At 44.1% G+C, this 11,062-nt stretch overlaps 1 protein-coding gene across 1 annotated transcript in view; it reads right to left on the bottom strand.

The window, feature by feature from the left end:
- The window catches only part of LOC106813961 (gamma-aminobutyric acid type B receptor subunit 2-like), a 38,900-nt gene that overhangs the window by 19,368 nt on the left and 8,470 nt on the right, over positions 1-11,062 (bottom strand). Inside the window, exons 2-11 of the mRNA XM_014818215.1 lie at positions 9,800-9,937; positions 9,407-9,577; positions 9,074-9,175; positions 8,716-8,781; positions 7,776-8,112; positions 7,246-7,407; positions 6,387-6,485; positions 5,821-5,971; positions 5,462-5,582; positions 4,921-5,028 (exon numbers count right to left, since the gene is read on the bottom strand). Of these exons, the coding sequence (XP_014673701.1) occupies positions 4,921-5,028; positions 5,462-5,582; positions 5,821-5,971; positions 6,387-6,485; positions 7,246-7,407; positions 7,776-8,112; positions 8,716-8,781; positions 9,074-9,175; positions 9,407-9,577; positions 9,800-9,937 (1,455 nt within the window). The remainder of the gene's footprint in view (positions 1-4,920; positions 5,029-5,461; positions 5,583-5,820; positions 5,972-6,386; positions 6,486-7,245; positions 7,408-7,775; positions 8,113-8,715; positions 8,782-9,073; positions 9,176-9,406; positions 9,578-9,799; positions 9,938-11,062) is intronic.

Below are 11,062 nucleotides of genomic sequence, written 5' to 3'. Positions count from 1 at the left end.
TGTTGTTCCTAACACCCACAGAGAGAGCAGATCAGGATCTGTCCTTGTTTTCCTCTTAGCTTTCTTAAGAATTTGCTTGACTGTGCGCACGTTTCGTTTCACATGAAGTCCATTCGATCGGGTACCTGGGGCGGCGGAAGCGGGACTACTAAGTGCTCAAGCCGGCATCACCCTGATCTGGGATGAGTGTTACCCAGTGTTTACACATGCGGTACACAGATGCCTGCTAGAAAGCTGCGCTAAAATTCTAGCTGATTCCAAATTGTGGGTCGATCCGTTATTCGGACATGATACGCCCTCAGGTTCGTCCCGGTTCTTGGTTCGTCGACAGAATCTGTTCTTACTAGTTTGTGCTGACACTGCCACCTGGATTGTGCATGCATTACACATGATCGTTATTTTTCCTTACTACTCTTTTTTGCGTGTGAAACTGTTGTAACACATGTGGTGTAGTATTAAATATTCTGCCATTGTAATCGAGTGTGCTTTACTTCGGTACGAAATTTTGGTGAAATCTTGTTTAACCCTCCAACAGTACCTATGGCTGTTACTCTGCCCTCACCGTCTTCATAATTGGAACAGTAAAGTTATGCTCCCAAAGTGTTTATCAGGAAACAACAATACTATTTGAGGCGGCTCAGTTGCTGCGCGTGTCCATGGGGGACACTCATATATTGGTTAGGATTGACAGCTTGCAAAGGGTTTCGGTTAGCTGGGGTTGCTGGTCAGCTTTGTGATGTCTGACTCTTGACTTGTTTTTTCTGTGTTCCCCCTCGCCTGAGCATCCCGCTCTGCCACCAACCTTCTGTCGAATATCCCTGGTTAAATATTTCCGATCCAGAATCACAACAACGATTTTGCCTTAAGTGGACTCGCCGGGTAACGCCCTGGTGTGACCACGCGATGTGTGTAATCTGGCATACTAGGGGATAATCGGTGTGCCTAATTATGCGCATTAGGAGTGTATTCTACAGGCGCTCTCATCACTCTTTGGCGCCAATTCTTAGGTTAGCTCAGTCCGTTCTCGGCACATTTCTCGCAGCTTCGATCTCGGAAGGACCAATATACTATCTGAGCAGGGGGCCAACTAGGCTGAAGCGATAGCGCAGTAAGTTATTTGACACGTCTGGGCGAGCACCGTCAGTTTCGCGCCCTGCTCTCATCATTAGAGAGGCCAGAGTCCGGCTATGATAACGTCTGCAACGCGCGCAAAGAATGGGCATAATTTAGGTGCTAGCGGCATGGCGTCCATAGAGATATTACAGCGGCGGCCGATATTTGCCGCCGGTTCTCTTTAGGTCTGAGAAGTACCCATACTCTTTCTCGGAGTTGCTTGAATCTTATGACGTCGAGAACTGCCACGTGGAATACCTGAGTCTGAGGTCAATTTTGTAGTACGCTTCATCTCTGATTGGGTTGTCTCGAGAGACTCAATCTTCCAGGGAGCCATTGTGCTGGTCACCGGATCGATACCGTGTTTATCGGGGATTAAAATCGTACCCTTGTAACGTTCGCGCATCGATCATTCCGCCTGTAATCGTGGAGGGCTGCGACGTCGAAGTTTTTCAGAGAAATCATCTCTAATGGCTTGTTGGTCCGACACTCTTATTTTGAGTGGCGGCCATTAGAGGAAGGGCGATGTGGAATCTTTTCCACGCAAAACAGTGCCTAAGCCAAGCTCCCGGTTCTCGATGTTTGCATAACGTTGCTCGGTTGTCTGACATGTGCATTTCGACGCCGTCCAGGTCATCTACGCCCGACGGCTTAATATCGCTGCCAAATGTACATATCGGACGGTTGTCCGGTATGAGTGCCGCGCGCACTCCAAGCGCCCCTATATCATAAGAAGGGGTGCATCGAACACTCGCAGGAATCTTCGTTTTCTTTTCAGCATAGGGACGCGGGTGAGTACGCCACGTGTCAATATTATCGCTTCATATCTGGATTACCGCCATTTTGTCGGCTGACGTTGTCGCAGATCAACTGTTTGACTCTGCTACACCTGTCAACAACTGCAGCTTTCGCCGTACGCGATTAGTAGCTAGGAGGTGACAGCCAGACTGCGGGTAACTCAATATATCTCGCCTTGTAGCATTCTCGGGCTTACACGTGATGACATGAACGGCGAAATATATGTGCCAGTTCCATCAAGGACTCTTGCATATGGTATCCCAGTACTTGTTTTCGGGGTGTGGCCAGGGTGCATCGCTTTTATGATCGTCGATCTTCGTTGACGACTCTTGGATGTGCGCCATCTGCGTCGTTACCACCATATCCGCGAAGAACTTCATAAACGGTACGTTGCATCCGTGTACACTACTATACTTTTCCCACTGTTGAACATCAGGCCTTGTTTTCTATCGCAACGCCGCATCAACTGTGTTAACACCTTATGTTGTTTGGCCCTGGTTTTCACCATAGAGCTGCTATGTCGTATGCCTATTGGTAAATCCCTACGACCAGCCCACTTTCCCTACCTAACTTGCTTCCAGTAATCTCGTCCATTTTCTTCTCTGCGAATGCGTCTTGGCGACCATAAACTAGCCCAAACGCCGACAACGGCAAAAAACCAATGCTCCAAACGGCCAGCTCGAGCCGGGCTGTCACTATCGCGACGTGAGGCCATGATAATGTCCTCGCGTCGACGCCCGGAGGTCGTTTTAGTGACCTTAATTCGCGGCTTCTGTGTTGTAACTAATTTTGGTTTGCGCTTTGTTGACGCCGACGGTTGCCGTGTTGACGTTGGTCAAGTAGCTTGCGGATTCCACCGGGTCCAGCTGATTTGACCATATCCATTCTTCGGCTTCAAGGTTATTGAGGAACACACGTGGTGCGCGTTGAATCTGCGTGTGCTGGATCCGGTGGTAGTGATTTTCTTCAAGGTAGAGGGGTTTAGGTGGTAGATATATAGCTGACCCATTTATTCGCGCCAAGATTTTGCACGATTTAGTTCCTTTGGGGTCCAAGCATTATGCGCAAACTACCGTCTACTTTACGGCCTGTTAATGTAACATATTGGATGATTCGGTGAACCTATTGACAGTTAGTTGCCAAGCCCGGCAGAACTCATGTTCAACCGAAAAGTGGTTAGTAACCTTCCGGTCAGAACGTCGCCCAGCTATCAACAGTCGTACGATAGGGATAGGGTACAGGAACGCCTCCAAGAAAGACAGGGTACCCAAAAACACTATCACGACTAAGCTGGAGCCATAGGTCTACCTCCCCTTATGACGGGAGAGACTATCACGGTGCAGGATCCGCAAACTGGACTGTGGTCACCTGCAAAGGTAATTCAAAAATGCCACGAACCACGGTCTTGTATGGTGGAAACACCAAATGGAAGAATCCTTAGGCGTAATAGACAACAATTACGTAGTGCGCCCAAAGCAGGCAAGCAAGTCCACTTTGAGGACAACCCAGTCGTTGTGCCGCAGACTACACAGGCGCGGCCGCATCACAACACGACTAAAAGACCTGTGACCACAAAAACAGGAATGGCTGTTGGCGGTAGAGTTAACAGTGACACGTATAGAACACTTTCAGGGCGGCAGATTAGAACGCCGAAACGTTATTCAGACGCCTAAAAATGGTGCACGGAATATGCATACAATAGTCTTATATTAAGCTATGATTTGTGGTGCGCATAATCTCAAGTCTGATGTTTTGCATTATAATTGAATCTTTATTCGTTTAGTTAACTGGTAAAGACGTACAAAGCGATGAACAATCCAGTTCACAGTGTTTTATTTGTGAACATTCCGGTATGCGGAAAACATTTATTTGTGAACCTTTTTGTAGCGACGAATTTTGTGTAAAAATGTGGAACATTATTCACACAGTGCAAGGATATTTTCACAAGAATCATGACATTATGTTATACGTTTTTAGTTCTCAGTCAGTTATATGGATACAAACCGCAGCAAGTTAAAAATAAATTGTCATAGGTCCGCATGTTTATTGTTATAAAAAAGGGGGATGTAACGTTCCAGTTCGAAAGGGGGATGTAATGATGTAACGTTATGACGTGCACGAGAGCGTACGATATTCCACGAGAGACTCGCGCTCTCTGCTAATGTGCTTGGAAGTGTGAGCTGTGTCTGAGGATGGCTCTTCAGAACAATAAATATTATATCAACAAACAACATGCGTTGATCCATAATATTACACATCTCAGGGGCAGGTACGTTTATGTAAACACAGGGTACATATATGCTGAGAAGATACAGGTCTGGTACACTTGTGTACACCGTACCTCGGGTACATATCTGTAGTACCTGATACGACAACGACCCCTTCAGCGTTATGCATTCGGCCAAATTAACCCTTTGGCACACATTTATTCGAACTGGTAATTTGAACTGGTAACTGAATAAGTAGCTGGGTATCGAACTGATAACTGATTAAATAAATGTGTGCCAAAGGGTTAATTTGGCCGAATAGGAAACTAGTAACTATTTTGCCTAGTTACCAGTTCTCAATTATTCAATGTTGCATTTCGAACTGGAAACTGGTAACTGTTTTGCCTAGTTACTAGTTTCTTATTCAAATAAGGAACTGGGAACTGGTAACTGCTTTGCCTAGTTACTAGTTCCTTATTCGAATAAGGAACTGGGAACTGGTAACTGCTTTGCCTAGTTACTAGTTCCTTATTCGAATAAGGAACTGGAAACTGGGAGCTAACTTCCCTGAGCTGGTAAGATCGACAAATTTTAGAAAAAGACGTTAGGTTAGTTACGCTTGTTAGGCCTACGCTTGTTGTGGGAAGCATTGCGTGCTAACACACCGGGCCTCATATCGCTCAGCAATTTCCCATCATTATTTATATGTTTGGTGAATTAAATATTTAAGCTGCTTCACGTCTTTGTTCCCCTTTCTAATACATATATCCCTACTTCCCACTCCCGCATTACGTATTCTCACCCGCTTCTGCAGATTCACATTGGTGAAAACGTAATAAATTCTCCATGCTTTTAGAAAGAGTGAACTAAGTGCCATGCCCGAGCCTATCGTCAACGTCCATATCGACAGCTGTAAATACAATACTTTGTTATAGAACTGGCTATACAATAAACTGTCCGATATACAGCAGTTTTCGCGCAATAATACGCGGCATTGTCACACGATATTGCGCATGAAACCGCTGTGAGCCGCGTGAATGAACATAATTGTTGTTGGTTTCTACTTCAATGGTATTATTCACCAGTTACCAGCTGTAGCCATAATCTAACTTTGTTGCAGTGCAGTTATATTTTATCATATTTTGAAGGAACCGACAATAAGCTTTTGTAATATCTGTCATGTATTTACCTAATTTACATTACTACAAAGAATGAAAAAGAGATTTTCACATATACGTGAAATTTTCCCCGGCATTCTTACCGCAAAACACATTTGTCTATATAATATTTCTATAAATCCAACAGTTATGTGGACAATTTATCAAGTATTGACGCTACGTTACCTTACAGAGCATCTCTTTGTGGTCGTCGGCATGCGTAAACTCGAAATAGATAGCCGAATACGACAGAATGCAACCAAACAATATGATGCCATTCATAGTTGGTGACGATGCCTTCATAACACTGCATGAAAATGGATCATCATCTCATTTTTAACAAGTATGGCGTGGAATTATGCCGGTGGAGTCAGTGCCACAACTATGTAGGCCATAATATTTAAGTAATACGTCAGTAATTAATCATTTTTTCAAAGCCGTCTAGTTTCGCTGTAGTTTTTTACTGCTACGCAAGTGTTGGAAGCTTTCAAACGTTCTAACGCTACCACAATTAACCACTTTCATACACGCCTGCCTGCTAATACCTGTGCTTCCTGTACTTGGCGTTACACGTCAGAAAGAGAAAGGCAAGAAGGATTCCAGTCGTTGCTAGAGCGCACATGACGCCGTAAATGAGCGGATTTACTTTCTGTACAATCAGAATACGCAATACGGAATCTTTTGGGGGACCGCCTCCTTTAAAAATGTCAAAATACGCTAAATCCATACGTTGTCATTTATTAACGATTTGGTAATAGCTTTTATACCTAATAATATATATTTTAAGTATTTTAACAAAAAGTAAGTAATGTTTGAATCTCCTCGCAGTTCTAAAATAATTGATGGTGTAACTGTCTGTACTGCTTGCCAATATAGTCAACATAAACTGCAAAGGATAAAAGCAGCCATTTTGAGGATAATGAGCAGATTCACGCACGTACAGACGCACCCAAATACACGCGCGCACACGCACGCACGCGCGCATGGATACACGTGCATGCACCATTTATACAAGCGCACGCACGCACGCGTACATGCACGCACGCATATTTTCTCCGCGCATTCCTAAATACCTCGAGTTGCTTATGAATTGAAATGTATGTATTATTACCTTGCCATATAATTGGTGAACCTTCCAACCACCTCATTCGGGCTGGTGTCTCACCGACCTGGGGCAAATAATAGCCCACGGTCCGCCATTTCCTGTCAGCTAGAATAACCCGATGAGCACTGATAAAGCCCGGCGCACACGTGAGTAATTTTACTCAAGTAAAATGACGCATGAGTCATTTTACTCACGTGTGCGGCGGATTTTCGTTGAGTAATTTGACGCATGCGTCATTTTACTCAATATCAAACGTGTTTGATAATTTTTGACTTATGCGTCATTTTATTTGAGTAAAATTACTCACGTGTGCGCTGGGCTTAAGTATATAATATACTAGTACTCTGTTGCGGGCGTGTGCGGGAACTATAATCATTACGCGCAACACTACGAATTAACATCTGACAACACACATTATATATACAATGGAAATAAAAATATACAGATGTGTTCCCCTTTTTATAAGTAACAAATATCATCCCATGATAGACATTGTCTATTAGACGGTTCGTTATTACAACCCGTCTATAAAACAGGACGACAGGCGGAAATTATAAAACATGCAGAACCATTCTATTGCAGCTTCATTCATGTGCATATGTCCAGCACCGTTGTTATTACGTGAACAAATAAAGCGATTATATGGAATGTGTATGTGTGCGTGTGTGTGTGTGTGTGTGTGTGTGTGTGTGTGTGTGTGTGTGTGCGTGCGTGCGTGCGTGCGTGCGTGCGTGCGTGCGTGCGTGCGTGCGTGATGTGATGTGATGTGATGTGATATGATGTGATTTTATATGATATTAATTCCACGATATGCTATGAAATCAATCAAATCAGTTATCAATCAACGATCAGCCAGATATCTAACCTTGAACCTGCCGAATCTGGACTGTTTCAGGGATATCGTGATTTTCGTCAAATTTAAGGTATCCACGCACTCCCCAGCCCTCAACTTTCGTCATAACATCAAACATGACGTGGGCCATTTCCTTGTCGCTGTAGTGAAAGTCCTCTAATCCTCGTCCAAATCCTTAACGATTAAAAGAGGAAAAATCAATCATGACGCGGGATTAGGCTTGATCATAACATTACGTTCTTTATTGCCGTTGGCTTCAGGTACGTGCACCTGCGTGCCCGTCGCTATAATAGTTGTTGTTACGGTATATAGCTGTAGGTGCTAGTATTTAGTTTTTCTTTCTGAGTTCAATGACTGTATACCACAAATTTGCATCTTCAAATGCGCACGCTGTTAGAGTACTGCTTGTTTCGTTATCACTGACATTATCATCTCTGCATATATAGGCCCACAGTAAAGGATACATCGATGCTGAACGAGTACACGTCTAACAATAGTCTGCTAGCGTGCATGCTAGCTTTGTTTCAGTTTGCGGCAATCACCTTTCTCTTCGAAGATCTGCTGCGATCGATTGAGCATCAGAGCAACTATCCACACAGCATCATAGCATAGCCCGATCTGGTGGCCAGCGAAGAGTTGCCGTCCACGAGAACGTAGCTCGTACTCGGAAAACACCTCGGTCGTTGTCAAGCCCGATATCCCGACCACTCGAGTTGGATTCTTCCATGATGGAGCAAACGTCAATACTCCGACGACTGCCGCGGCGATCTGGTCGGGTAAGCATCCGTGTCGTGGTGTGTCTATCAGCCACCAATTCTTGCTGTAGAATCCAGTAATTAACCACTGGTAGTGTGCTCCGTAGATTCCCGCTTTGTAGGCCTTGTGGGTTAGAGATAGTGTATTAGTGGGAAATAAATTGCATTAATGTAGTACAACTGTGAGAATAGGAGACGTGAAATGGGTACCTCAACATCTCAAAATGACGTTAATGTACAATTACTCTAAGTCATCTCAGCATTGCATTATTATTTCGCAAGAAATGTGAAACGAAGCAAACTATTGCAGGGCTGTTCTGCAGGAGGTCATGGTGATAACAGAAAAGCCTAGTTCACACCGCTTCTGAGCTGCATTCATGGAATGCAACCCCATGCATGCCAGCCAATCGATGGAGCTAAATGCCATCACCATATAGGCTTCGCAGGTTTACAAAGGCTTTCGTTCTTAAAGGAGCATACTATCCAGATGATTATATGAATCGCTATGTAATGCTATGAATTAATGTAATCCGGGTTGATGTAGCCATGGTACCCGCGTTGCAGCCGGCCCGGATTGAATCCGAGCTAGCATATCTGTGGTGTTCAGAATCATACTGCCCCGGATTGAATCCGAGATGACGTTAGTGTGGTGCTCACACAACAGCCCACCGGATTTGTATTCCTATCGAATGTGGAATCGGCTAGCGGAACTCAATGACGATCATACCTCGCAGAAAACCTTGACGGCCATGTCCTCGTAGAAAAACCCAATGATAATTCTTCCGTCATGTCTCTAAAAAAAATCGCGAAGCTCGGGTCAGAATCCGGGATTACTAAACTCCTCTCCGTCCTTCTTGTTCGTCATTTTCTCCGATAATTCGGCAGTATCCAGTATAACGATCACCGGCGATTCCATATTCCATATTCCATAATCCATATTCCATATTCCATATTACATAATCGTTGTAATTTTAGAAGCACGCTGACCGATTAAATTCAGCCGCACTAATTACACGATCTACCTCGCTGTTTAACTATCGCTGTATTATTTTTGATTCGCAGTAGGGCCCCCACGGTTATTTTACCTTGATGTTTGCGATCTGCTGAACGGGATTATCTGTAAATATCTCACTAGTGATGATAGTAATATTAGCTGCTTCCAGCTTCGGTATCACATCCTCCATTGCCTGTAACATAGAATGTGCATATATTGAAAAAAATTGTTGAAACCTGCAGTTCTATCCTATACTCTCTGCATTCAAGGTTTCACGTCTATATATTGATCATCTCATATACATAAATATACGGGTAACGCGTTTATTTCAGCATAATGACTGAGAATTACCAGTCAATGGCACGCGACCGGGAGCTCTGTGTACTCGGGAAGAGAACTATGAAATGTGACATTACAAACTCACCGAAGAGAAAAGTCCGACCGACTCGTGAATGCACGCCACCCTAGTCCACCCGTAGGTCTGTATGATCTCAACGTACGTTGGATTCTGAGCATTTTGCGAACCGATAGTACGAAAGAACCAGGGATATTTCTTCTTGTTTGACAGATTTGGCGAGGCGGCACCGGCGGCACACTGTGGCAGAGAAATATGAGAGCAGTCTAGCGGTTCAAGATGGTACAAACTCTCTCGTTCTGCCTCGAGGCGCTTTCTTGCTATCCAGCAATAGTGCGCAACTGCACAATAATAAAAGTGGTCTTACGATCATCACTGATATAGTCTCATTTTCATGGTTTGGGAGTTGTACATTTTCTAACAGTACTAAAATGTTTGACGAGATGCACGTGGTCAACCCACCATAATAACATTCCAGAAATGGATCACTTGACCGGTGGCTTCGCTAACCGGAGATAAGGGGTCACCAATTACAGCCACCTTGACTGGATCCTTGTACAGAGCTTCATATAAGGCATGTATTCCGCGACCAGGATCACACTGTATGGTTAAAAACAAGATATAAAAAATATACGATGTACTAAAAGACATCCACATTATTCTCACCTATCTTCTGTGCATTTTATTACTATATTTCGCAATGTTTACTTACTACTTTTGCAATATATATATATAATGCAAAAGTAGTAGATATAGATATATAAATAGTGCGTGCGTGCGTGCGTGCGTGCGTGCGTGCGTGCGTGCGTGTGTGTGTATATATATATTGCTCTGCAACCAGTGTACTTCATGTACAGGGCACTATGTATATATATACATATATGTATATGTATATATATATATATATATATATATATGTATATATGGTATACTATGCGGTTTATTATTATATACTCCTGGTATTAGTATTAGCATATAATAATAATAGATACCGTATCCAAGATCGGTCAAGCTAATTATTGAAAATGATTCTCCTAACCCCGCTGTTCTTAGCATGTTAGTAAGGGCCCATTCACACCAGGGCTACGCTCATCACGATCGTCCCACGCTCCAAAAATTTGCCCGAGCGTGGTGAGCGTGGTTGAGAGCGTGGCCAATTGGGCCCCAGTCGGGCACAGCGCCGATACTACGATCTAATTACGTCGATACTACGATCTAAGTGCGTCTTTACCCCGATCTCATTGCGCTCAACAAGCTTTCACCACGCTCAACACCACGCCCGCATCACGCTTCACTGCGCCCACTCCGTCGTTATTGCGACCATTCAGATCGCATTGCGTTCGAACGACGCTTGCACTGCGCCTAGGCAACGCTCACCGCGCCTCAACTGCGCGCCAATCACGCTCTAGTCACGCGCCGACTGCGCTGGCAACGATCATATAATACCGCGCCGCGTTCTATACATTATCAGTCATTCTGCCGTGCTGTCAAGATTAACATCAAGATAATTAAGATCAACATTATCAACTTAAATCAAGATTAACATCAAGATTATTTTCTACGGACACAACTCTGCCGCCAAAAGACAAGGGGAGAGGCCGTGGAAGGGGGAAAGGCTGAGCAAAGAACCTAAAGAGGTGCAAGAGTCTCGTCCTCCTCAGCATGATGAGGGCTTGGCAATTAAGTAATTCGAGTTGTCCTTCTACGAGAAACATGGCATGGAGT

The sequence above is a fragment of the Priapulus caudatus genome, unplaced genomic scaffold (assembly GCF_000485595.1).
Source record: "Priapulus caudatus unplaced genomic scaffold, Priapulus_caudatus-5.0.1 Scaffold25, whole genome shotgun sequence".
Lineage (NCBI taxonomy): Eukaryota > Metazoa > Priapulida > Priapulimorpha > Priapulimorphida > Priapulidae > Priapulus > Priapulus caudatus.
Note: the sequence above shows the minus strand (reverse complement) of the source record. Positions and strands in the feature narration are given on the sequence as shown.